At 47.3% G+C, this 27,928-nt stretch overlaps 2 protein-coding genes across 2 annotated transcripts; both read left to right on the top strand.

Annotated features, from left to right (window-relative positions):
• The first annotated feature begins 14 nt into the window (after positions 1-14).
• On the top strand, positions 15-25,813 carry LOC144280298 (kelch-like protein 26). The gene is made up of 3 exons (XM_077842210.1): positions 15-72; positions 20,847-21,029; positions 25,683-25,813. The coding sequence occupies exons 1-3, from the start codon at positions 26-28 to the stop codon at positions 25,726-25,728; spliced, it is 276 nt and encodes a 91-aa protein (XP_077698336.1). The 5' UTR covers positions 15-25; the 3' UTR covers positions 25,729-25,813.
• KLHL26 (kelch like family member 26) lies at positions 25,547-27,133 on the top strand. The gene has a single exon (XM_077842209.1). The coding sequence runs from the start codon at positions 25,551-25,553 to the stop codon at positions 27,126-27,128; it is 1,578 nt and encodes a 525-aa protein (XP_077698335.1). The 5' UTR covers positions 25,547-25,550; the 3' UTR covers positions 27,129-27,133.
• The last annotated feature ends 795 nt before the right edge of the window (positions 27,134-27,928 follow it).

Here is a 27,928-nt window from a genome sequence, read left to right as displayed (position 1 = left end):
CGGGCCCGGCGGCGGCGCGGGGAAGATGGCGGAGTCCGGCGGGGCCGAGTCCGCCCTGGAGCGGCCGAGCAGGTGAGCGGGGCCGGGGCCAACCTGCCCCCCGCATCGCCCCCCGGGTCCCCCCTCCCCCTGTCCCTCCCTCGCTCCCCGGATCCTCCCTCCCTGCCCCCCCGGGTTCCCCATCGCTCCCGGATCCCCTGCGCCCCCCGGGTCCCTCCCTGGGTCCCCCCCTGCCCCATCGCTCCCCCATCGCCCCACGGATCCCCCTCTGCCCCCCGGATCCCTCCCCGGGTCTCCCCTCCCCCCTCGCTCCCTGGATCCTCCCCCGCGGGTCCCCCATCGCCCCCCCGGGTACCCTCCTTTCCCCTCCCCCATTGCTCCCCGCCATCCCCTCCCCTCCCCCCCGGATCCCTCCCTCCTCCCCCATCGCTCCCTGCCATCCCGCCTGCCCCTTCCTCCTGCTCCCTCCCTTCCCCCCCCGTCCCCCCGGATCCCCCCTCCCCCATCACTCCCCGCCATCCCTCCCCCCCCGGATCCTCCCTCCCCCATCACTCCCTGCCATCCCACCGTCCCTCCCCCTGGATCCCCCCTGCCCTCCCCCACCTGCTCCCCGGATTCCTCCCCTCCCCCCCCCAGATCCCTCCCCGCCATCCCGCCTGCCCCTCCCCTCTGCCTCCTGGATTCCTCCCTGCCCGTCCCCCTGGATCCCCCTCACCTGCCCCCTGGATCCCTCCCTTCCCGACCTCTCTTCCCTCCCCCCAGCCTTTCTGCTCCCCCTTTTCCCCAGTGCTCCCCTCCTTAACTCTCTGCTGCTGCTTGGCCCCAGTTGTCTGCCCACACTTCCTCCATTGTCCCCATCCCACTGCCCCCTAGCATGCATGCCCCGCCCCTTCTTGCACCCACCTGCTCCCCTCGGCTGTGCCTCTTGCACATACCCCCCTGCTCATGCACCTCTGCCTACCCTGATCCCCGCCTGCCCACCACCAGACGTTGCTCTGTGCCCCTTCCTCCCCCATGCCCCACCTTTCCCTGTGCCCCTCAGTGCATCCACTTAGAAACTCCCCCTCCTCTCCTCACCATGGGTCCCTCTCAACACACAGAGGAAAGTAAAAGTCTGGAGAAGTCCTTTTTTCTGCCAAGAATTAACCCCTTCCTGCTTGGAGACTTAGACTTTGTCTTTCTGCAGCAACAACAAAATGGTGTTTTTTATATCGAGATATCATTTGCTATGTAAAATCATAGTTGGGATAAGATGCAGGTAGTTTTTACCTGAGTATACCTAGTTGAAGTCAGTCCTGTTTCACACCTGCCCCGCAGTTTATTGTGACTTGCTACATCGGGGTAAAAACTACAGCCCCTTGTCTCCACTAGGTTTTTACATCAAAATAGCTATCCTGGTGCAAAACCACACCTCTTCTGCAGCGAGGACACAGTCCAATTTGGCAACTGAACTGGAAGGGGAGGGAGGAAAACGAATACAATGAATGTATTTAATGATCCCTTGTCTCTGATATTTGACCAAAGACATCAGAAGACACCCCCATCCCCCCCTCCAACCTCCCCAAATCCAGGGTCTTTCCTGGTAAACTAGAGGCGGAGGTGGTGGTGAATTATTGCTAATTCTTAAGGGATTGATTGATTTCTGCAAAGACCAGTCCCTTTGAAGTAAACGTTTTTTGTAAAGATTTTCTCCAGTAGAATCAAACCTAGTCACAAGTTCCTGAAATGAACAATCTGCATAGATATTAATTAATTCCTAGGACTTCCTCCAAGAATGTATTAATAATTCCCAAACAAAAACTAGTCTTTGAAGAAATACTGCATCCTCCTTAGTTCTGTGATGCCGGCTCGTTTCTTCGGGGGAGAGAGAGGAAGTGGGCGGTGGCAAACAGCAAGTGAGTTTGCTCCCTGCCTTAATCTCTCAAACTGGCCTCAGTTCTTGGGACAGAGTTGCTTCCTAGGGAGTGGGCATAGGTGTTTGGGCTAAGATTTCTGATGGGGATTTTCTGGTGTGCTCTTTGTCACACTCCAGTACTGCTGTCTATAGTGTAAATGAAACGGGTTACACTGAGCAATAATTCACCACCACCTCCGCTCTAGTCTACAGTGGAAGAGGGGTTTTGCTGGTATTGCTATACCAGTAGAGAGGGAGTGGCAAACCCTCCTAGTGTAGATGCCGCTGTCTACCAACAGAGGGGTCTTTTGCCTGTATGGCTTATGTCAGTTCCCCAAACAAAATAAGCTATGTCAGCAAAATGACTTTTTTGTGGGTGTGGCTATGTCTACACTCAGGTTTTCGTTGGTAGAGGAAAGGTGTAAAAAAATCATACCACTAACCAACATTGTTGTATCAGCAAAAGTCCCTAGTATAAACCTGGCTACTCTTTCTTGAGTGCTCACAGTGAATTTAGACCCATCATTTTCTATATATATTTGGGATAATGTTTTCCAATGTGCATTACTTTGCATTTATCAACAATGAATTTCACCTGCCATTTTGTTGCCCAGTCACCCAATTTTGTGAGATCCCTTCGTAGCTCTTCAGAGTCAGCTTTGGACTTAACAATCTTGAGTAACTTTGCATCATCTGCAAACACTGTCACCTCACAGTTTACCCCTTTTCCCAGACCATTTATGAATATGTTGAATAGGCCTGGTCCCAGTACAGATCTTTGGGGGACCCTGCTATTTACCTCTCTCCATTGTGAAAACTGACCATTTATTCCTACCCTTTGTTTCCTGTCTTTTAACCTGTTACTGATCCATGAGGGGACCTTCTCTCTTATCCCATGACTGCTTACTTTGCTTAAAAGCCTTTGGTGAGGGACCTTGTAAAAGGCTTTCTGAAAATCCAAGTACACTGTATCCACTGGATCACCCTTGTCCACATGTTTGTTGACCCCTTTTGAAGTCATTGTGGAATTTGTGGGTAGTTCTCTGAAAACATCTGCTCAATGTGCAGCGACAGTCAAAAAAGCTAACAGAATGTTAACAACTATTAGGAAAGGGATGGATAATAAGACAGAAAATATCATAATGCCATTATATAAACCTATGGTACACCCACACCTTAAATACTGCATACAGTTCTGGTCGCCCCATCTCAAAATATATTAGAACTGGAAAAAGTACAGAGAAGGTGTGACATTCCCTGCTGGTATTACCCTGCTCAGCTGTGAGAACCCCCACTCCTGGGCTATTCATGCATAGCCTCTGGCATGTAAGCTGCTTGGATTGTGCAACCGAATGACACTAGCCAATATCTCCGGTCTCAGACACAGCCCTAGGAACTCCGTCTTGCAGTGTCCATTTATGCCCGTTGGATGCTGCAAGCTTATATAAGTCTGGCAATTTAACAAAGAAATTGATATGTACCAGGCTTGTTATCTCAAGGGGAGTCTCTGTCATGCTTCAAACCAAACGCACTGCTTCAGGTAGAATAAACAGATTTATTAACTATAAAGATAGATTTTTATAAGTGATTATAAGTCAAAGCATAACAAGTCGGATTTGATCAAATGAAATAAAAGCAAAATGCATTCTAAGCTGATCTTAACACTTTCAGTGCCCTTACAAACTTAGATGCTCTCACCACAGGCTGAGTGGTTGCCCTTCAGCCAGGCTCTCCCCTTTGATCAGCGTTTCAGTCGCTTGGTGGTGATGTCTGTAGATGGAGGTGGAAGAGAGAGGAAGAGCATGGCAAACATCTCTCCCTTTTATCATGTTCTTTCTTCCCTCTTGGCTTTGCGCCCCTCAGAGTCAGGTGAGCATTACCTCATCGCAGTCCCCAACTGTCCAAAGGAAGGGGGGTGACTCACTCGAGAGTCCAACAGATCCTTTTGTTGCTGCCTCGGCCAGCATCCTTTGTTCCTGTGAGGCTGGGCTGAGTTTGTCCCCTACATGCCTTGATGAGGTGTGAGCTGACCCTCTGCTCTTAGAGAGTTCTTGCCAGTTCTTATTTTAAGCCATGAAGACACATTTTCAGCCTCAGAACTATATACATGAAATTACAACCTATAACATTACGTAAGAACAATTACTATCACATCACTATAACAACAATGCTCAGTGCATCATGAGCCTTCCGAAGACACCCGGTATGACAAACTTTGCATTGGATACCACACAATCATTCTACAGGGATGAACATGGGGGTGCTGGGTGTTCCCCCCGAGGTACAGAGCATCACAGAAGAGCAACAAAAATGGTTAGGGGTATGGAACAGCTTCCATATAAAGAAAATTTTAAAAGACTGGGACTTTTCAGCTTGGAAAAGAGACGACTGAGGGAGGATGTGACGGAGATCTATAAAAACATGATGGGTGTGGAGACAGTGAATAAGGACGTGTTAGTTACCCTTTCACATAGCACAAGAACCAGGGATCACTCAATAAAATGAACAGGCAGCAGATCTAAAACAAACATGAGGAAGCACTTATTCATACAGTGCACAGGCAACCTGTGGAACTCATTGCCAGGGGATGTTGTAAAGGCCAGAAGTGTAGCTGGGTTCAAAAAGGAATTAGATCTGTTCATGGTGAATAGATTCATGGCTATTAGCCAAGATGGTCAGGGATACAACCCCATGCTCTGGTTGACCCTAAACTTCTGACTGCCGGAAGCTGGGACTGAACAACAGGAAATGGATCTCTTGATAAACTGCTCTGTTCTTTTCATTTCCTCTGAGGCATTTGGCACTGTTCGAAGACAGGATACTTGGCTAGCTGGCCTGTTGGTTTGACCCAGTATGGCTGTTCTTAGTTATTAGAATTAGCTGTATGGGGAATAGGAAATGAAGGAATACTGGGATTCCATGCATTCCACTTTATTTGTATTTTAAAAAAGAAAATCCCTTAAAAATCCCCAACAGATCTTCATGTTCGAGCAATGTCGTTTGGCTGACGCCAAGAGTAAGGTTGCTGGTCTCCAGAGCATTCTTTATCCAGGCCGCTGTAGAGAAGGTTGGTTGTGGGTGCAGGGTGAAGGAGAAGCAGTGAGGGCAGAAATTCCTGGAGGATTCTCTCTCCACTTCCCCCGGTGTGATATCAACACACTTTGTGATGTATACGTGTGCAGCTGTGAAATTTTACTGAATGGTTTTAATGAAAAGATGATTGGCTGTGCGGCAAGTATTGGTTTTCCTTCACGAGGAAATGTAATCATGTTTCATAACAATTTTTAACGGGTTTGGTGATCTAAAGCTGCAACAGACAAGTTGCATTCAGCTTTGTGTCAACTAGCGGGTAAACATTAGTCCCAGATTTACTTACATTGCTGACATAACGCTGAACTGACTTGCTCTTTTCCAGGTTGATGTCTGATAATTCGATTTGTTCAAAAATAAAGCTTAAACACACTTCAATTTCTTAGTGAAAACGAGGCCTAAATGTAATTATTCCTGATTGATTTATTTTTTTTTTAAATAATGTCCTTTATCGATGGGGATTTATAGGAATGGGGTTAAGTGATCTAGCAAGACATAAATGTTTCCATCAGAAATGACCAGCTACAGCTGTTGATTGCAGAAAAACATTTGATTCCATTTAAGTATTGACAGTTTGTAGGATATTTTCAGATTACTCTGTTTTGGGGGCCTATTTTAAAAATACCAGGTATTTATTTCATACTGCTGTTCTGATCCCAAATATTTTATATAGGTTCCCTCCCAAAATCAAGCATTGCTGCTGTACTGATAATATCCCAGCCTTTCTTACTGGGCACATGCAGGGTGCTGGGTTTCTCCATACTCGCATGTGTTGTGCTGGCCATCCTGTTTGTCTTCCTGTGATCCGTCAGGGGACTGAAAAGTACAAGGATCCTCTTGCACTTTGTATGCTTCAATTCCTTATGCTTAGAATAATGGACCCAGACAAGTGGTGTAGAAGGACAGTGTGACATCTGTGAGGGTGGGCACAGAAGCATAGTTGGGAGGGCTGATTTTTTTGGCCCACTAGACACTAAAATGTCCCCTGTAAAGGATATGTAAGATTAACAGTTGATTCAGAAAGCCAGCTCCAGATCTCTGTGCTGCACTGTTCAGATGGGAGCTCTTCCATGTATACATTAAAACCTCTTATACTTCTGGTGTGTGTGTGTATAAAATACATATACGTAAAACCTGGTCACTGCTAAAGATGTGTAGTTCCTTTGATTGTTGTGAACAGGTGGTTACTTAATACAGGGTGGCAAAGACCCTTCAGAGAACTTTTCAACGTAGGCATCTGCAATTGCATTGTTGTTTATGCATTCTAAAACACGACATACATAAACCATACCCCTTTCTTTGCAAGTTAAAATGTATAATTGTTCAAGTGACATTCTTCACATTTGGAAAAAATCCTGAAGAGACTTCCCTTCCTGGCTGCATTAGCCGGTGACTGCAATGAAATTTAAACCGATGACCATGTCAAGGTGAGACTTGCTGTAGAGGGGATAGGAAATTTCTCAAGGATGGAGATCTTGTGGACCGTTAGCACAGGTGACACAGTTAGTACGTGGCAGTAAATACAGGTTTGATTGTGCACGCAGTGGGATTGCCACATGCTAGTCTTTCTGGTTTAATGCATGCATTTGTTTCGCTCTCATGAGCTACAAGTTGTTATAGTTGAACAGTGTTCAGTAGCTCGCATTCCCTTTCCATTCTAAATCGTGTATTACCGTGTCATTCCTTCACTTGGGAGGACAAGTGTGCCCTCTCAACTTAAGCTGGCTGCATTTGCAAAGGAAACAGTCAATACGTGCATCACGCTATGGGGAGGCAGTGTTCCTCGAGGCTAGAGCACAGCATTGGGGAAGAGGCCTTTCTGAATTCTAGCCCTAGCTTTGCTACTGACTTGTTGTGTAGCCTTGGTGTGTCATTACACCTCTCTCCGCCCCCAAGCCCTCCTCCATAGAAATAGGGACAGTAATACTTCCCGTGGATGCTGTGAAGGCTGGTTGATGTCTGTGTAGCATTGGGAAGATTTACAGTGCTATGTGAAGTGGTGTAATTTGTTCGGAAGACATCGTAAACTATCCGGAATGGAGCTTCAGTGGTTTGTTCCCTGCCCTACGGAGAAACTGTTCTTGCATCGTTGCATGTTGGTTGTTTTGAAATAAAGGGCTCTGCCACTCTAGATACCACTACTGCTTTCTTAAGTTTGGGTTCGTGAGAGAGTTCAGGGGTCTGCAGGAAGCTCCGACTGGAGATAGTGGGCATCATATGCAGTCAGTGGAGTGTGAGGGAGAAGCTTTAAGGGCACCTCCTCCAGACCTTTATTTTGATTTGTTGTGCTCATTAAATATTTATTCTCGAAGGCAGATGAAAACAGTCCTTTGTTGCAGTTACGCAGACAGATACCATTTCAGTGGTGCAGGATTGTTCAAACAGCTGGAAATTCTGTCTGTGCAGAGGAATTACTACTGCGCTGTTAATGCTATTCACTTTAAAATAACACCGTAACCTCCTAAAAGCCAGGAAATTCAGCGATGTCTGCCACACATCCTATACACTAACCCAGTAAGGCAGAGATGGTCTCAGAACTGCATATGATCTTGCATTGGCTGTGTGCCGCTGTACTGTGGCACCTAGAAGGCATAGACAGAAGGATCACTATAATCCTGAATTTGCCTGGGTTTTGCATAGTAAGAGGTATGTGTGCACACATACTGCACGTCCGTTCACATGTGTTTGCAATGCTTTTCAGTTACATTATTCCTCTTTTGATTGTTTAAAAGGTTGCAGTAAGAATTTAGTACCTTTAAAACAAGACCAAACTGATCCCAAATCCAAACCTTGTCTTTTGAAGTTAATGCTTCTTGCTTTTCGTGCAGTTAAGAATTGATGAAATGCAAAGGGCTATTACATCCAGCCCTTTCTATCTTGGTGAGGGAGAGGTTCAGGATACATAAATACATTTGGAAGAATGGGTACAGCCCAGGTCCTAAAGGAGGATTCCGACTCCAGAGAAGGTGGGTACAGAAGAGACAGCGAGACTCATTTGGTGTCCCCTGGAAGGAGACGCGTACTGAACTGCATATTAGATTGAGGGATGGGTGAACTTTACTGCAGCGTTTGAGGACAAGAGGAAGGGTCGTGCTATGCTCTAGGAAAAATCCTTTTGGACTCTAGGGAAAGGGTATTGTGCAAAGTCACTGAGTGGGAACTGACTAGGGAGGGTCTCAGCAAGGTATCAGGAAGAGCTGTGAATTTGGAATAATCTACCACAGAAAATAAGAGAAGCAAGTGGTATAAACTTTTTTAGTAAAACAAAGACTCCCGTTCCCCTCTCTCCCGCACCCCCAAAATAAAGTCTGCACAAAATGAAAAATGTGAAATATTTCCCACAACCCAGGAATCCTATAATATACTTTGGTGTCACCTGCCAAAAGCAGAATGAATGGATGCGGGAGACCTACAATTTTCTCCAGCTTAAAAGATGCATGTGTCTCATTGCACATCAAGAGCAAACAGGTCTGTTTTTTTTCTTCCTTAAAGAAGGTGGGAGAAAGAGATCAAATGTATCAGGAAGGAGGGGAAACCCAGTACAAAGGGAGATTATGGGCTGAACTAAGAGGCTAGGATTGAATTTATGTTGCTGTAACCTAATATACCTTTATTGTGGAGTCTGGTCCATTAGGGGACTTTTTTCTCTAGGAACTGTTCAAAAATTCAGTTTTGCATAGATTTATATTCTGAGCATTTGCAACAAGGAGCTATTAAAACAAATTTAGCTGCCAGCTATGGTAGACATATATATATCTATATACTCATATAAATGTTTATGCTGTAGTTGAGTCACTAAAAATGATTGCTGCTTTTTTTTCTTTCATCATCTAAAGGCTTCTGAGCTGATGGTTTCAGATTATGTAGTTTAAAAGTAAACTTCAGAAGTGCTTTATAGGCGTTGTGAGTTACTCTATAAGTAAACATTTAGTGCATTGTAAGGGACAATCCTGCATTAGTAGGACAATTAACTAGAGCAGGCGTTCTCAAACTGTGGGTTGGGACCCCAAAGTCGGTCACCACCCCATTTTAATGGGGTCACCAAGGCTGATGTTGGCCCTGGGCCCCAGCAAGTCTGAAGCCCAAGCCCCACTGCCCAGAGTTAAGGTTACATGTCCCCTGCCCAAGGCAGAAGCCCTTGGGCTTCAGCTTTAGCCTCCCCACCTGGGGCAGCAAGGCTCAGGTTTTGGGGCTCGGTCTTTGGTCCCCCCTCCTGGGGTTGTGTAGTAATTTTTGTTGTCAGCAGGAGGTCACGGTGCAATGAAGTTTGAGAACCCCTGGACTAGAGCACTGGTTCTCAGCCTGCAGCCTGAGGGCTGCTTGTGGCCCAATTAGCACACAACTGCGACCCACGTGACAACTTCAGGTCCATACAGGTAGTATATACATTGTGTGGATGCGGCCCAGAAAACACAAAGAGAGCTGCATATGCAGTCCACAAATGGTAAATAAGTTGAGAACCGCTGGACTAGAGGGCCTATGAAGTCTTTTTCCATTTCTAATTTATATTAACTATAATTGCTGACCTTTCGTAGAAGGAGAATAGAAAATGAAATGAAATGACCTTTCCAAAGAAAAGCCATTGCAGCACTCAGGTAGGACTTAGACTGTTCTGTTCAGTTAACACAGAGAAGCTGGAGTTCAAGGTGCGTAGTGTAGAACCGGTTTATGTCCTGTCCAAGACTCTTTAGAAATGCTACAGGAGAGCTTATAATGGGCACATCCTTACCCAGAAGGTGTGTGAAAAGGTCGTAGAAATGCAGGAAATGAGTGATATTAAGAGAATTTGACCATACAGAATTTGAAATTATAATGCCAGTTCCAAGTGCTCATGCAGCTGCTTGCCAGTGCTGCAAACCTGGATTTCTTGTCTTTGCGTTAAAGTGGAAGTGTTTAAAATGCTCTGGCGGGCAAAATGATGGTGTGTTTTGGGTTTGTTTTTTTTTTTTTTCCACTCTTGCTTCAGATTAGCAGTGGGTAGCAGCACCAATCTGGTGGGTGGGTGTTTATGGAGGGTCATGAAAGTTGAGGCTTAAATTTCCATCCATTTTACTGTATTCACATTTTGTATTTGTAAGTAACATAGATAATTGATACTGTCACTTAGGGTGTGTCTACACTGCAATTAGACACCCACGGTTGGCCTGTGCCAGCTGACTCGGGCTAAGGGGCTGTTTAATTGCAGGGTAGATGTCAGCCCCAGCTCTGAGACCCTCCCACCTCGCAGGGTCCTAGAACCCTGGCTCTGGACTGAGCCTGGACGTCTACACCACAGTGAAACAGGCCCTGAGCTCTGTGAGCCTGAGTCAGCTGGCATGGGCCTGCTGCGGGCTTTTCATTGCAGTATAGACACACCCTTATAGTGCAGTAGCGCCCAGACGTCCCAGTCAAGTGCTACAAAGACACATAGCAACAGAGACCTATCCTGACCCAAAGAGTTCACAATCTAGCTTTGAAATAAGCTGTGGTGAGTGTGGAAAAAGGGGGAAGGAAGGACGAGGGTAATGAAAATACTGTACCACGGCAGGGTTACAGAGGCCGCTACCACACAAAGAGCTGAGTCCAACACATCAGACGTGGGGTAATTGATAGATTTTTTTCAGGCCAGAATGGGAGGGACAAATGTGAGCAAGTAGTGTGACCTGCTGCATAACGGAGCAGAAAATTTCACCCAGTGACTCAGAGTGGAGGGAATTCTTCTTCCCTGCTCTGTACGGAGTGTTAGTATTGTGTGCTGTGTTTTGTTTTTTAATAAAATCCACTCTCTGAGAGAGGTACAACCTAGCCATCGCTGATTTGTGGTAGGTGTGGAAGCAGGGGTGGGTCTCGAGAAGGGATCTGAAGGCGGAAGCAGTGGCCTCGTGGATTCATTCGGGTAGGGTGTTCCGTTGTACCCGGTTCTATATGTCAGTCATGTGCACGTGCTCTTGAACTAGAAGTATTGCCAGGGGCAGTGTGGGAAATGAAAAACAAACCAAGAGCCCCCAAGTAATTAGGCCTGTTTGGGATCTGGAGGAATTACTGCACTTTAGTATGGCACACAAGCGGGTTTGATGTAACTCTTGCCTGCTCTGCGGTTTGGCACCACTAGGTGCCTCTCTGCTTTTGCACACCAGTCCGTGGAAATGTTGGCTATTTTAGGATGGTTGTGGTCAGGGGGGTATTGTATTAGGCAAAGAAAACAAACAAATGGTAGAAAAAACCTGGGTCCAATTTTGGGCCTCTAGATGCTACTGTGTTGCAGATAATACATCATGATTTTAAAAGAGGATCTCATTTTATGTAGTTGGGATCGGATGTATTTGGCTTGTTTTAAACTAGTGTCATTTGGTTTAGAGACTGGATCTGGAGGATTAACAGATTGTGACTCCAGAGGATGTAAGCCAGTCATGGACGCTTTCTCTATCATATCAGACAGTGTTATTACCCGTAAGGAGTACCATGAAGACAGGGCACAGAATTTGTAATATTTTCCCATGTAACCCTTTGAATCTGGCTGAGTCTTTCTATCTCTTGAGGTCCTTGTGTGTTTGAATCATCCTGAAATTTTAGGAATGGAAGAGAGTAGCTGGTTGTTTTATACGATTGGGATACTGTGTAGCTGCCAGAGTAATTTGTAGGATTAGGATCATTTTATATGGGCCCAAGGTGGAGTCATTCCTATACACCAGCAGGATTAGAACTGGGTCTGATGACAGCACTGTCTTTGTTACTGAGTGTCCCCTTTTAGGATCTTCCCAGAACCAATCACTGTATGAACATAGCTTGAATGGTATCAGAGCGAAGTATGGGGCTTAAGTGCAGGCATGGTTGATTGTCTGGTTAAAGCACCAGGTGGGACTCAGGAGATGAGGATACAGTTCCAGGCTCGCTACAGATTCTGTACATGATATTGGGCAAATCACTTAATCTCTGTGGACCTCAGTTCCCCATCTCTGAAATGGGCATGATGTAGGGTTGTCAACTTTCTACTCCCACAAAACCGAACACCCTTGTCCTGCCCTCTGCCCCACCCCTTCTCGCTCATTTTCACCAGGCTGGGGTAGGGGGTTGGTGTGCAGGAGGGGGTGAGGGCTCCGGCTGGGGGTGCAGGCTCCGGGGTGGGGCTAGAAATGAGGAGTTCAGGGTGCGGGTTCCGGGCTGGGGGGTTGAGCTGAGGGATTCAGAGTTTGGGATTTGGGAGCAGGTACAGGCTCTGGGCTAGGGGTGTGGGTTCCAGGGTGGAGCCAGAAATTAGGGGCTCAGGGTGCGGCAGGGGGATCTGGGCTGGGGCAGGGGATTGGGGTATGGGGGGTGTGTGAGGGCTCCAGCTGGGGGTGCGGGCTCTGGGCTGGGGATGGGGATGAGGTGCTTGGGGTGTAGGAGGGTGCTTCGGGCTGGGACTGAGGGGCTCGGAGGGCGGGAGGGGGTCGGGATGCAGGTTCCCGGCAGCGCTGACCTCAGGCAGCTCCTGGAAGCAGTGGCATGTCCCCCTGCCAGCTCCTATGTGGAGGCGCGGGCAGGCGGCTTTGTGCGCTGCCCTATCTGCAGGCGCCACCCTACAGCTCCCATTGGCCGCAGTTCCAGGCCAATGGGAGCTGCAGAGCCAGCGCTTGGGGCGGGGGCAGTGCTCGGAGCCCCCTGGCTGCCCCTACGCATAGGAGCCGGAAGGGGGACATGCCATTGCTTCTGGGAGCCGCATGGAGCCTGTCTTAGCCCCGCTGCACTGCCAACCAGACTTTCAACGGCCCAGTCAGCTGTGCCGACTGGAGCCGCCAGGGTCCCTTTTCAACCGGACTTTCTGGTCCAAAACCAGACACCTGGCAACCCTATCTTGATGGTATGTCTATCTTGTCCACGTAGCATGATGGTAAGACTATCTTGTCCACGTAGATTGTAAACTCTTGGCGGCAACAGAAAAGCTTCAGAAACAGACTCCAACAAGAAACTGCTGAGCTTGAATTAATATGCAAATTAGATACCATTAACTTGGGTTTGAATAGAGACTGGGAGTGGCTGGGTCATTACACAGACTGAATCTATTTCCCCATGTTAAGTATCCTCACACCTTCTTGTCAACTGTCTAAATTGGCCATCTTGATTATCACTACAGAAGTTTTTTTTCTGCTGCTGATAATAGCTCATCTTAATTAATTAGCCTCTTACAGTTGGTATGGCTACTTCCACCTTTTCATGTTCTCCGTATGTATATATATATCTTCTCACTATATCTTCCATTCTATGCATCCGATGAAGTGAGCTGTAGCCCACGAAAGCTTATGCTCAAATAAATTTGTTAGTCTCTAAGGTGCCACAAGTACTCCTGTTCTTTTTTTGTATGTCTAATTTTATAAGCAAGTGGTTTTTAAGTGAGGTGTAACTTGGGGGTATGTGAGACAAATCCGACTCCTGAATGGGGGTCTGGAAAGGTTGAGAGCCACCGTCCTAGCATGTGTATTTTGTATTTACAATTCATGGCACCATGGGGTTCCAGCCACGGTTGGGGCATCTAAGTGCTACCATAACATAAATAACAATGGTTGCTGTCTTGTTGATGTAAAGGTATAAAATTTTTAAGAACAAGCAAATATTAAACCCCCTTCCCTCCCCCAAAGAGCAGATTTTTCTTAACCTCAAAGGCTTCAATTGTAAAAGAAAGGGCAAGGTTTTCAAAAGTGACTAGTGATTTTGGGCTGCCCAATTTGAGGCACCTTAAAGGACCCTGTTTTTTGCAGAAACGGCCGATCCCTTTGAAAATCGGGCCCATTAAAAGGGTCTCAGTTTGGGCACCCAGATCACTGGGTGTGTTTGAAATGCTTGGACAGACACATTAGTCCAGAGCTCAGTACTCGTCCTGATCATTTATGGTGAAAGACAAAGATGCCAGGGGACAAAAAGAGAAGAGGGAGGTAAGGTGGGGGAGGGAACAAAGAAATGAGCAAAATCTATTTTATTCACCGATGTTGCTTCCTAAAGGTGTTTGGATTTCTCTGGAAAACAGCCCCTCCACTCTGTTAATGTTTAATTAGCTGCTGATCATTAAGTGATTATTGTTAATTTGGACAGGGAGATGATGGTAGATTATTCTGATAGATTGTTCTGATGGTGGGCCACTCCAATTCCTGCATGCTGCTGCTGGGCATGTAAGTAGGTTAATGGGCCAGGTATTTTTAAGAGCCACATGGCCGAGTAGCAGCTAACGGCCATCCTCCTCCAAATGCCAAGCCTTGCATGTTAGTACGGAAGGAGCCGGATTAGTGGGTTTTGGCAGAGGGAAAGAGGGCCAGAGAAGTGGTGTCTGGAAGTCAAAGTGCCAATTGATATGACTCCATCCAATAGCAAACTCTTCAGCAGTCTGTTTAGCCTTATTGCTCCTTGGTAATATTTGTCAGTGTGAGTTGCTGAAAACAACGACTTTATCATTTGGGCGTGTGAGATAAAGCCTAAGGATCTGAAATATTACGGTAACCATAGCTACCACTGACTTATCCGAGGGAGTTTGACTTTTTTGTTTTGATTTTAAGTGTCTAATTGTAGTTTAGAAATTGGAATCTGAATGTGCTTTTTACATAGGCACGAAACTGAAGGCATTTAAATGAACTACCTTAGTAAAATCTCTCTCCTGCTACCTTGCAAGCGCTCGGAAAGAAGGCCCTTTGTATTCAGACCACGCATGCAAAATAAAGGGATTCTCTCTGGCTTCACTTTAGTTTTGCTGTCCTCACTGATGTGGGCTTAGCACTGCCCGATCGACGGCTCGAGAGTCTGAAGTCCTTTTTTTATCCACTGAAAAGATGTGCCCCTGCAAGCTTCATGCACATAAACCTACCCTTGCTGCTTCACACCCCCTGCAGTGTCTTACCGTTAGAGACTTGTCTACCGTAGGGACGCTTACAAACACCATCCCTCCAGTGCTACCCCTGGTAATCAGGGTTAGGACTAGTGGTAGCCAGGAGGCTCTTGTGGTCAGACCTGTCTTTAGCACTGTCAGTTGTTGCTGTTGTTTGTTTGAATTAAAGTAGCACCTGGAAGCCCTGTCTGGTGTCAGGGCTCCATTGTGTTGGTGCTGTACAAAGGATGGGACAGTCCCTGCCCCATGGAGTTTGCAATCTAAACAGACAGACAAAGGGTGGGAGAGGAAATAGATGCACAGAGAGAGGAAGTGACTTGCTGACCAGTGGCAGAGCCAGGAATAGAACCCAAGTCTCCTGAGTCCTAGGCCAGCACCATAAACGCTGGACCATGCTGCCACTGGAAGCCTCCAGAACCCTGTGTACTCTAGGGCTCCCAGTGGCACCAACTGTGGTTCAGCTGAACCAATGTCAGCATTGGTGGTAAAATTCCCTAGTGTAGACACAATGGAGGGATAAGAGAGGAGCTCACTTTCCACGGGCCATTAAGTCCTTGGGATTTTTTCAGAGGCCTGGTCTACATGGGGAAATTGTCCAGCATAACTTTTGTGGAATAAGCTCTTCTGCAATAATCGCTTCCCTGTGGACACGCTGTTCTGGAATAAGAGTGACTTTTACTCTGGAATAGCACCCATGTGGGAGAGTTACCCTGGAATAGCTGGGCTGGTCCCTTTCCCCCTTGTAGACAAGGCCTGAGACTGCTGTTTAGTTTTGTTAGGAAATGTACTAATGAATGTTAACTCCTAGGGCTAACCACAATGAGCTGATGTGTCTTGAAACATGAGAGCCCTTGGCCACACAAAGGGGGAACCCTGTATTAAACATTTGTTAGGTAAGGCTCATATTTTCTAATGCAATGTGTTTGCCCAGGAGAGAGAAGACCAAATGCTGCAGTTGTTTTCTGTGAGACAAGGTGGGTGAGGTAAAATCTTTTATTGGACCAACTTCTGTTGGTGGGAGAGACAAGCTTTCGAGCCACACAGAGCTCTTCTTCAGGTCTGGTTTTTTTTTTTTTCTTCTGGTTGCTTTTTGTGATATGTACCATTGAGACTCACCAAATTCCTTTCACATGGGCTACGAAACAGCTATCACATATTAATTGTTTTCAATCCTTTGTAGCTTGGACTGGTTTCAAAGAGCAGCAGAGAGATGAAAGGTGTTCCGTCCCATTACCTGTCTCTGAGTCAGCCAGTCCCTTTCACTAAATAGAACTGCGACTGTCACGGAGCTTATGGGAACATTTGGCCATTAGCATGGGCAGTGCCCATGAAACAGTCACCTACAATGAGCTGCCTGTACCCTACTCAGGGCTTGTCTACACTAGAAAACTATACCGCTTGAACTGGTCTATTAAAGCAGTACAATACAATCCCCCTAACTGGATGCAGATATACTGGTAGAAAGATGCTGTACACTGGAACCGCTGTTCCTGTATGGGAAGGAGAATAATTATACAAACTTTACATAACTATCCTAGCAGTCATCATCTTAGCAGTGCAACTGTGTTAAAAGCCCAGATCCTGCAAATGCTTTCAGGTCCTCTTAAAGTTGATGAACAAAGCCCTCGGATGCAATGTGCACTGAATATGTTATTGCTTTATGTGAATGTGGCTTTTTATTGTTGAATGTTTACACCAGGGTAATTCTGACTCGTTAATATAGACAGCCACTTCACCTTGCTCCCTGGATTGGGAGGAACTTGAAGTGCTACGGAAGCAGTATTCTCAGCTCTTGGTGAAAAACACTTTGCTTTTCTCTAGAGGTCTCCGTAGGTCCTCTGAGAGTCTCTGCAACAGAGGGAGAGGGTGGCCATAACATGTAGCTTTGAGAGTGAAGAAATAAAATAAGGAAAATCCCCAAATGCCCCCAATCCTATCTTATTAAAAGGGGGGTGTGGGAGAGAAGAGGGAGAAAAGATTTGCAGATGAGTGAATAGCTTGGCACCGTTGTACAGTGAAGAAGGCTCTGTAGCTTGAAGGCATGTTCTGAAGCAGAGTGGTAGATGGTGACTCTTCCTTACTTTTGCCAGTCAGGCCGTTTCTTCTTTATCAGACGGTGACAGTGATAAGTGTACGGTATATGCAGATGATCTCAAATTAGATACGAACAGCCTTGCAAAGGCACTTTCAGATATTCAAGGCTTCCTTTTGTGCTTCATCGTCTCTGGCATCCAGCTTCTGCTTCTCCTCGTTTCTCGTGTAGCACAAAGCACGGAGAGCAAGGCCACACAGTATAATGTAGTGCACCATTATTTTGTGCCCTGTGGTATGACAGACAGACTGGTTTGAGCTTAACCTGTTTTTATCACAAATCCTCTTCTATTAACTGCGGTGTTGTGAGACACAAGGCAGTACTTGTTTCTGCCTCTCCCCCTCACTCCCCCCCCCGCCCCTTGGTTTCTCTGCGCCTCTTCTTCTGTTTCCTGTGGTTGTGATTATTTGTCTCCATTGGACTTAGGGTTTCCAGTTTGAGTAGTTTATTTTGTGACAGTTTTGGGGTGGTACTTTTCAGTACCCCTAGCAAACATGGGCAACAATAACCCTCCTTATGCTATTGGATTTTTCATGTGTTTTATCAAAAGGAGCTAAAGTGACTTTAATTGTTGGATCCTTTGCATTTTTTCACCCAAAAATGTAAACATGAAGTAGACAGAGGAATTGTTGAACATGGGGCAAGAGGGTATAACTAGGAGTAACGGGATGAAACTAAATGAGGAGGAATATTGGTACGGGGTGAACTTGTGAACAGTGAGATCTCAGGCCTGCCCTACACACAGCTTTTGTTCCACTTGACCTATTTTGTTCTGAGGTGTGATATTTTTCACCAAGATAGTTACACCAGCACAACCCCTAATGGGGTTCAGTTAGACTGTTGTAAAGTGGCTTATGCCATTATGGCTCATTCCCCATCCTGGATGGGAAAAGCTGTCCCAGGTTAGATTCATAGAGTTTAAGGCCAAGGACCATTAGATCAGCTAGTCTGATCTGTGTATCACAGAGCACTAAATTTCACCCAGTTTAATCCTGTGTTGAGCCAAACAATTGTATTTTGACTAAGGAAAAACTTGTGTTTGGCTAAAGCAGATTTCCAAGACAGACAGACTAGGCCAGCTTTGTGGCTTGAACTATATCCTATAGTGAAAGCAGCGCAGCCCTTGTGTGTAGACAAGGCCTTATATTGTGGAATAGTCTCCCACGGAGATGGACATTTAAAACTAAACAGGAGAGACTCCTGAAGAATGTTCCATTAATGAGATATCCTGCCCTGGGAGAGGGACCCGATGTAACCTAGTAAGTCTCTTCCATCTTCACTTTCCAAGATAAACAGCTAATAAGAGGAGATGTTTTAAGCCATGTTTTACCTGAATCTTTCTTTTTAAGCTTCTCATTTAAACTGGACTTGGTCCCATAGTTATTTCACAGGGTACAGAGAAGCGTAAAGCTTCATGTGCGCCGACCTCATTTGTCTTTAGCCGCTGAAGGGGGCCAGGGCATTTTAAGACAAGCTCCATGCATTTCTGCTCACAAGGAGAAATGGGTGGGGACTAGTGACATTTTCACTAAAGTAAAACCGATGTCAGAACTGTATTGAGCTTTATGAACTAAGACTTCGTCCTACTGGTAGGTAGCTGATTTGTAACAGTGAATTACGTCCCTAGAGGGACGCTGCCACACTTCACCGCCCCCCAGATATAACCATACATTAATAGCCCTGATGGACCCCAAAGTGCTCTACAGTGACATGCATGTGGCACTCCTGATTAAGGCAGCTGCCTCATGGGCAGAGCATGACAGCTGACCAGAATGCTGGCCAACCTCTCAGGACTCTGATGGATTTTCTTTAACTCGTGCTGCCATAATGCACTGCATACAGGAAACTGCCATCTGATCACAACTAAGCAGTTGGCAAGTTGCGTTCACGGCTCCTTATTGGCTAAGAACTGGGCACATCCTGCTGATTTTGCAACCCAGTCTTCTCCTCCCCCCAGCTGACCTGCTTGTTTGTCTCATCCACTTCTTCTGTCTCTTGGTTTAGCTTGCAAGCTCTTCGAATAGGGACTGTCATTTCATATATATTTGTACAGCCCCTAGCACAATGGGGCCCAACCTGTTTGTCCTCTAGGCATTATCCCAATATAAATGTTAATAACACCAATCCTTCCCCCACCTATTCAGTTAGAATACCAAATACACTCATAGTATGGCTTGCATCTCCAGATGAGCTTGGCAGCAGTTAATCTCCAGGTAAAAGATGCACTGAACGTACATCCGTAGATTACTGTGTAAATACGACATCAGCAACTCATCAGGTTCTACAGGACCCATCTGGAACTCTCTGTCACTCCCTCCTCATTCCACAAAATATGCTAATTAGGGATGTAAATATCATTTAAAAAATTAACTGGTTAAACGATTAAAATTATGTCGGTTAACCGGTTAACTGAGGTCCGGCCAGCATGGCATGGCATGGCTGGGGCTGGGGTCCCTCTGGTGCGGCCCCTCTGGTGCGGCCCGGCACAGCTGGGGCTGAAGCTGTTGCAGTTGGCCGACTGGCCCGGCATGGCTGGGGCTGCTGTGGCCAGCATGGCCGGGTCCTGGGGCTGGGGTCCCGCTGGTCAGCCAGTGCGGCCAGGGCTGGGGCTGCTCCAGCTGGCGTGCAGGGGGTTAATGGTTAAGGTTGGTTGACAGTAAGCCTAATGCTTACCGGTTAACCTTTTACATCCCTAATGCTAATTAAAATCTGATGATCAGTAGTCTGAAAAAAGAATAATTTCTGCAAATTGAAATCCTAACTTGAACACTAAGGTTCCTTCCAAAAGACAGAAGTGTGGGATGTTGAGCGAAATGATAAGAATAAGTGAACAGTGGGTCAAATTTGAAAATAGGCCTCAAAAGTTTTGCGAACCCCATCCCCAGTGTGGTGTAATTTAAAAGTTTGCAGGTCCAGCATCGGACAGGCTTGAAAATTCAGCCTAGACCAGTGCTTCTCAAAGTGGTGGTCCACGGACCGGTGCCAGTCTACGAGCCATCGGCTGCCGGTCCACGCACACATTGGGAAAAAAAATTGCTAGTCCACCACATCAGAGAGTTTGAGAAGGACTGGGCTAGACAATATACATCTTAATTGTAATTGTCTGCCCAGCTGCATGGAGGATCTGGGCTCTGATGTTCTGCTCTTCCTGTCTGTGTGGGAAACTCACAGCTGCCAGTGAGAACCCTACGTGTAGCGGGTAAGGAAGTGGAGTCAAGGCCCAGCATGTTAATCTTAGGGGAGAATTTTCCCCATAGCGAAGAACATGCACAAGATATTTCAAAAAACCCAAGAAGATATTGACATGGGGAGGAGTCTAGTTACAGTGCAATGCCAAATGCTGCACTAAATGGCAATGTCAGAGTTTGCATTCCCTCTTTGGATGTGGGTCAAGCTGGTGTGAAGAAAGCACTGATTAGCGGTTATCAGGGCTGGCCTTAGGATATACAGGATGCTAAACTGCTGCAGCATGGAATGCGCTATGACTTGTGCCCCTCTCCAGCTGGGTGGCTCCGGAGATTGAGCAGTCAGCTGCGTTCCCCTCCAGTGTCAAGGCCAGAGTTGGAGGTTCGGATGGGCTCTGTAAGTTAGTCACAACTGTGGGGTCCCAGCAGTGTGTGTGAATTGCTTGGCCCTGTTTGCTGGTGTTTAGGCTGGCTCTGATCTGCTAGCCAAGAAGCCCATGTCAGCTGCAGGCTGACAGCTTGTTGTCAGTAACGTGAAAATGTAATTTAAAAATTCAGAAATCTGTCTGGGGTTGGGGGAGTGACAGCGAAGCTATGGACATCATCATGTTCTGCACTGCATTTGAGCTGGAGAACCCGGTATGATTGCTCTCAAACTGCTTTACATCACAGCATCTTCCCCAGCAGGTAGCTCCATAGGTGTATCACACGTTTTAAATTTAAAAAACCAGTCTGTTTCTCTTGTTCTGTTTTTAGCATGGCTGACAAGAACAGCGCCCTGAAATGCACGTTCTCTGCTCCTGGCCACAGCACCACTCTCCTGCAAGGACTGGCCTCGCTCCGGGCTCAGGCTCAGCTGCTTGATGTCATCCTCACTATAAATAACGAAGTGTTTCAGGTTCATAAAGTTGTCTTGGCTGCCTGCAGTGACTACTTCAGGTGAGAATCTGACAGGAAAGCAGAACCAGGCATCTCTTCCTTTGCCTTTCCTCCTTTACTCTAGGAAAGTTGGTGGGTTGTGAAATTAAGGGCTGGCTGCTCACTCACACTGAGTTGCACCTTAGTCACAGTGAAGTCTGTGCGGAGCGAGCAACTATTCAATATTCAATTCTAGGTCTTGGTCTCCTTTTGGAGGCTGCCCGGGCAGTGCTCTCTTCCTGTCAGGGAGGGAAACTCAGCGAGGGCTGTTCCAGCTGATTATGGAGGGTCATCTAGTGGCTCTGAGCTGGAAGGATGGTGGCCACAACCATAAGAGCCTCCAGGGGAGAAGTTAGGTAGCAATAATGCAAATGCTAGCTTGTTATTTTCAACTATTACATGTCATTTTATCTAAGGTGTTATGGCCCCCATTAAGAACATCAGAATGGCCACCTTGGGTCAGACCAGTGGTCCATTTAACCCAGTATCCTGTGTCTGACCAGTGCCAGATGCTTCAAGAGGGAATGAACAGAACAGGGCAGTTACTGAGTGCTTCATCCCCTGTCGTCCATTCCCAGGTTTAGGGACACCTGGAGCATGGGGTTGCATCCCTGACTATCTTAGCTAATAGCCACTGATGGACGTGTCCTCCAGGAACTGAGCTAATTCTTTTTTTAACATAGTTATACTTTTGGCCTTCACAACATCCCCCAGCAACGAGTTCCACAGAGTGATGGTGCGCTGTGTGAAGAAGCACTGCCTTGTGTTTCTTTTACACCTGCTGCCTGGTCATTTCATCGGGTGACCCCTGGTTCTTGTGTTATGGGAAAGGATAAATTACACTTCCCTGTTCACCTTCTCCACACCAGCCATGATTTTATAGACCTTGGTCATATTCCCTCTTAGGCGTCTCTTTTCTCATCTGAATGTCCCAGTCTTCTTCAGCTCTCATTCCCAGAGTAGCTGAGCCTCACAGTTTGGCTGGACGTATCCTTCCAGCACCCCTGGGAGGTGAGGCAGGGCTGTCACCCTCTTGGTACCAGTGCAGAATGGAGGCAGAAAAATGAGCTAACTTGCCCTAGGCCAGACCTGGAGCGAGTCTGAGGCAAAGCAGGGCACTGGACCCAGCTGTCCTGAGTCACTAGCTAGCATCCTCCCCCCGGGGCCCTCCAACCTCTCTGTCAAACTGTTATTAACTGACAGCGCGTTTGAGAGCGGGATCGCTTCCTGACAGGGAAGCAGCAGTTCCAAATGCTAAAGGGTACTGGGGGTCCAGCAGGTGTTTTGATCCGAAGAGTCTGAGTTTCATTGGAGTTCCTGCTGAACGGCCGTTCAACACTGGGAGCTAAAGGGGCAAAGGGCCCCGTAGGTGGAGTCTGCAGTCCCTGGAAGTGCTGGCTCTTGCTTGTCTGAGGGGCTTGGCCGCTGGATCCCAATGGCCAAGAACACCAAGCACTGTGTACAGGGACGTCTCTTTGATTTTTCCACCACATTTTGCTGCTGGTCCAGGCTGCCTTGTTGTGTGTCTGTTTTCTTAGCCAGTCCAGGAGCTGTGTTTTTTCCATTACCGTGAGCCCTAAAGGTTTATTGCTGTCCCTAACAGGCAGGCGATTAACAATGGAGATGATCTTCCACCAAATGCTAATAGCACCGTTTGTATTCATAAAGGCTGTCGCTGTGCCATTGCTCATGTGTTCTCACCGCCAACCATAATTGCCTAGTAGGGTTCTTTTACCACCTCTGTTGTGTTAAGTAGGGCTGTCCTGGGGAACAATGGTAGCATAATCTGGCCTTTGAAAATACCCTGCTTTTTATTCAGAAAGGGGTGTGTGGGGGGGGGGGCAGAGCACTAAATGCCTCTTTCATACATTTCTGTAGCCAGTATTTCAGACCCATAACACCTTTTACAGGAATTGCATGATTTCACTATTTCATAGAATCATAGGACAGGAAGGGACCTCGAGAGGTCATCCAGTCCAGTCCCCTGCCTGTTTCCTTCTTCACATTCAGCTTCTCTACCCAACAAATACATCTGCATCCCAGGTGGACCGAAAACCAGGGTCGCCCGGGGGGGAGCGGCAAGTGGGGCAATTTGCCCCAGGCCCCACAGGGGCCCCCAGGAGAGTTTTCTGTGGCAATTCGGCGGCAGGGGGTCTTTCAGTGCCACCAAACACACCCAGAGCGGAAGAACCCCCATCCCCGAAGACTCCAGACCCCCTGAATCCTCTGGGTGGCCTTGCCGAAAGCAGCATACTGCTCTGGGAGATGGTTATGTGGAGGGATTGTAATATAATGCTCCTTTCTGTTGCATGGACATACAACATCAGTCAATAGTATTATTGGTCACTGGGCCATGGAAGGCCCATTTTATCCCCAGGTCTCCCGCTCAACTCAGCTGTCTGGGTGCCCACACTGGACTGCACCAATCCTTTTGGCACAGTTTGGGGAGGGGAATTGCAACTCCCTTGCCTCTGATGAAACCCCCAAGCCATTATTTTACTCCTGTGTCTAACTCCTTGAAGGTACAAAATCAGTTTCCTTCTCCCCAAGGTGCCCCGATTTAGGTAGCAGTGACTGCCTATTTAAGACCTTTTAAATCAAAGCAAAGGTCATTGGAGAACATGTCAAACAAAATCCCCATGGAAAGCCTAACTCCTCCAAACTGCCAAATAGTTGTGAGGTTGGGGAGGGGCACTTTCCCCTTTCCCGGCTCTTTTAGGGTCTATCTAGCCTGCAAGCTAAGGTGTAACTGTGGTGTGGGTATGCTGGGCCCATGCCAGCTTTCCTCTGGCTAGTGGGGGTAACCAGAGCAGTGAAGACAGGCTCGCCATCCCGGTCCTAGCCTGCGGGACCCTGGCTCCGTACTTCGGTTGTGCTGAAGGCTGTGCCACCCTCTTCACTGCCATGGTTACCCGCACTAGCTAAATGAAAGGTCGTGTGAGGATTCCTCCGGGCGCTGCAGAGACACCTTGACTGGCCGGGGAGATATACTTTTAGTGTGGCTGCTCCTTGACGTTTCTGTAGCTTCCTGCAGCAGCCCCATGGTGAAGTCCAAATCCAGGAGGGTGGAACTTGGAAGAGAGAGGCAAAGGGGGCCAGGTGGGGGTGGGAGGCCCTAAAGTGGGGGGAAGCACATATCCATTAAAAGCCCTTTTTAAATTGCAGACCCTTTGGACCTTTATGCAGCCTGAGCCTGGTTTTGGTGAAAGTGGCTCCTCGTTGCTTCTCCAGCAACGTGTTTGCAAGAGGCGTTTGCTCCCTGCGCCCCTCTGGCAACACTAGCTGAGGCATGTGTTCACAAAACAAACCTTTGCACTCAAGCTTCCCAGAAGTAACATAAACGGCGCCTAAGTTTAATGTAAACTTGTAAATGACATGCGGCTACAGCCCCATCATGCCCACAGAGTGGGAAACGCAGCACCTACCTAGAACAGCTTACTAGCTTTGCCTGCAGCACCTGGCTCTGCATGTACCGCCTGTGGAATTTAGAAGCCTCCTGATGAGGGGATCCAGGGCCTAATCTGTGCAAGGCCTGGTCAACTGATTTGCTCACAGCTGTGCTGTAACTAGATATTGTTTTTAATTGCCTGCTAGCCCCCTGCCGTCCTCCTGCAATACGACAGCAGCTTTTGGAAGATGGTGCAAACTCACAGTTTCATAGGGAGTGGAGAATAACCCTCAAAACCAGCAGCGTAGCTGCACTAGTGTGCAGGGAAACATGTAATTGGAGCAAGTATTTGTAGCTAAGTAGTTCTCGACCTCCTCATATAAAAACACTGATGGTCCTTTAATAGGCTTGGTCCAGATATTTCTGTGAAGTGTAAGACTCGGCAACTGATGCCTGGCACTCCTAGAGTGATGGGTGTATAAAGGCTGTGGCCAAAGTGTGCTGGGCATTAGCTTCCGGCAGGATGTCTCAGTGACTGGCCAGCAGCGTGCTCTCTGCAGTTCTCTATCACAATTACCAAATGGAATTTTACAGTCAAGAAAAGTCAGATCCTTGTATTGAGATTTGCAGCAATTGCAAAGTTCTCCATGTGTCCAGAATCTTAAAGCCATTAATAAGTTCACACACAATACAATGGGCCAAACTGAAATCCTTGCCTGAAACGCCCTGCTCCATGTAAATCCAAAGCATCATTGAACCCCCAAATACCAGGGCCTGTAGAAATCTCTGCATTCCCACTGCACCCACAAAACCCCCATTTGCACTTGCAAATCAGGAATTTAGGTGTGCAGTTACCCCTGGTGGTTTTTGCAGGATCAGGATTGAGACCTTATTTTTTTATAACTGGAATATTTAATTTTTAGCTTCATTGTATGTTCCATCATAAGTTTAGTATTGGTTATTTCATGCTCCCATTTCTCTTTGGCAGTTAGGCCTTTCAAGATGCTGTGCTTTGAGTACCAGTCTCCCCCCCCACCCCCAAAAAAAAAAAACAAAACACACACACAAAAACAAAACAACTTAAGGTAGACAGTGCATCACTTTACACATGATTGGAAACAAAAATTTCTCTTGTGTTTTTGACCTTCAGGGCAATGTTCACAGGAGGGATGAGAGAAACCAGCCAAGATGTGATTGAACTGAAAGGGGTATCCGCAAAAGGACTGAAACACATAATAGACTTTGCTTATAGTGCTGAAGTGACTCTCGATCTTGATTGTATTCAGGATGTGCTGGGAGCTGCAGTCTTCCTCCAGATGGTGCCTGTGGTAGAGCTCTGTGAAGAGTTCCTGAAGTCTGCAATGAGTGTTGAAACGTGTCTTAATATCGGGCAGATGGCCACCACCTTCAGTCTCGCGTCCTTGAAGGAATCAGTAGACACGTTCACTTTTAGGCACTTCCTTCAGATTTCTGAGGAAGAGGATTTTCTTCACCTGCCCCTGGAGCGCCTCGTCTTCTTCCTGCAAAGCAATAAACTAAAGAGCTGCAGTGAAATAGACCTCTTCCAAGCTGCCATCCGCTGGCTGCAGTATGACCAGTCCCGCCGTGCCAACGCCAGCCAGGTGCTCTGCCACATTCGCTTCCCGCTCATGAAATCGTCTGAGCTGGTGGACAGCGTGCAGACCCTGGACATCATGGTGGAAGACGTCCTGTGCCGGCAGTATTTGCTGGAGGCGTTCAACTACCAGATCTTGCCCTTCCGCCAGCATGAGATGCAGTCTCCTCGAACCACCATCCGTTCCGATGTCCTGTCCCTCATCACCTTTGGCGGCACCCCATACACTGACAATGACCGGACTGTGAGCGGCAAAGTGTATTACTTGCCAGACACCAATGTGCGTCAATTCAAGGAGCTCACTGAGATGGAGGTGGGCAGCAGCCATGCCTGTGTGGCTGTGCTTGACAACTTTGTCTACGTCGTGGGGGGGCAGCATCTGCAGTACCGCAGTGGTGAGGGAGCTGTAGATATCTGCTACCGCTATGACCCCCACTTGAACCAGTGGCTGCGCATCCAAGCCATGCAAGAGAGCAGGATACAATTTCAGCTGAATGTCTTGTACGGCATGGTGTATGCCACGGGTGGGAGGAACCGGTCAGGGAGCCTGGCCTCTGTAGAGAAGTACTGTCCCAAAAAGAATGAGTGGACCTATGTGTGCTCCCTCAAACGCAGGACATGGGGGCATGCTGGGGCCACAGTGGGCGGCAAGCTGTACATATCGGGTGGATATGGAATATCAGTGGAAGACAAAAAAGCCCTGCACTGTTATGACCCGGCAGCTGATCAATGGGAGTTTAAAACCCCAATGAATGAACCTAGAGTCCTGCATGCCATGGTCAGTGCAAATACGAGGATTTATGCCCTAGGAGGGCGCATGGACCACGTTGACCGTTGTTTTGATGTATTGGCTGTGGAATACTATGTGCCTGAAACTGACCAATGGACAACTGTGAACCCTATGCGGGCAGGTCAGTCAGAAGCTGGTTGTTGCTTGTTAGAAAAGAAGATCTATATTGTGGGAGGGTACAACTGGCACCTGAACAATGTAACGAGCATCGTGCAAGTGTATAACATGGAAACAGATGAATGGGAAAGGGACCTGCATTTCCCAGAGTCTTTTGCTGGCATAGCATGTGCCCCTGTTATACTGCCACAAATAACAACCCAGAGATAACCATGTGGGACTGTGCTGTCTGGGAGCTCCTCTGTTGTGTTGCATGTTCTCAGGACTGTGTGTTGTCTCTTTGTTGTTTGCAAATAACGTTGTGTGTTTCGTTTGTTTGTTTCGGGGGGGGGGGGAGGGGGACGGCGGGGAAAGGGAGGAGGAAAATACTTTGCATTCCTTTCTCCAGGAAATCTCCTCCTCCTCTTAATGTAGCGTTCTGACAGCGTGTTCCCTCAGAAGCACTTGTCGGCCAGTTAGACTTAGCATATGCTACAGCTAGACAAGGCTCTTCGTTGTTGTCCTGGGGGGGAGGATGCATTTCTCTGACTGCCCATCTTTTTAACGAGGTCATGCATTGCAGGCAGTGACCGCTCAGGAGCATGTTAAGTACTGTGGGATGTTTAGATGAGTTCCGATGTGATTTCATTAATGTTTCATAATTCCAAAAGCTCACTGGGGTGTGTGGATTTTTGTCATCGTCTTGTTTTTAACAAACAAAACCAAACTCTTTATAACATACTGACCTCCAGAAGCAATAAGGGGATGCTGGAAACTAGACGAGTTGAGGTGCTTGGATTATGACGCATGTTCTTGGCTTCCCAAGAAGGGATTTTTTTCTTCCTTTTTGTCTAATAGGATACAGGTTCTCTCTGGCCACTGAGGTCTGTGTTGATTCTGTTTGCTCTTCACCAAATGGGACAGTTTAATGAAGCTCCTCCTCCCATTCCTCCAGATAACCATGTAATGTCCTACTCAACAAAACTCCCCTCAATTGGGGCACCCAAACTTTGCAACCCGGAGGGGCCATG

The sequence above is a fragment of the Eretmochelys imbricata genome, chromosome 25 (genome assembly GCF_965152235.1).
Source record: "Eretmochelys imbricata isolate rEreImb1 chromosome 25, rEreImb1.hap1, whole genome shotgun sequence".
In the NCBI taxonomy this organism is placed as follows: domain Eukaryota; kingdom Metazoa; phylum Chordata; order Testudines; family Cheloniidae; genus Eretmochelys; species Eretmochelys imbricata.
The sequence above is the reverse complement of the archived record's forward strand: the minus strand, read 5'-3'. Positions and strand labels throughout refer to the sequence as shown.

Bases quoted from the DNA above. Each gene is read 5' to 3' on its own strand.
- LOC144280298 (XM_077842210.1), top strand. From the start codon at position 26: ATGGCGGAGTCCGGCGGGGCCGAGTCCGCCCTGGAGCGGCCGAGCAG. The intron at 73-20,846 runs GTGAGCGGGGCC...TTCTGTTTTTAG, and splicing joins GCCCTGGAGCGGCCGAGCAG to CATGGCTGACAAGAACAGCG. The intron at 21,030-25,682 runs GTGAGAATCTGA...GATTGTATTCAG, and splicing joins GCCTGCAGTGACTACTTCAG to GATGTGCTGGGAGCTGCAGT.
- KLHL26 (XM_077842209.1), top strand. From the start codon at position 25,551: ATGTTCACAGGAGGGATGAGAGAAACCAGCCAAGATGTGATTGAACTG.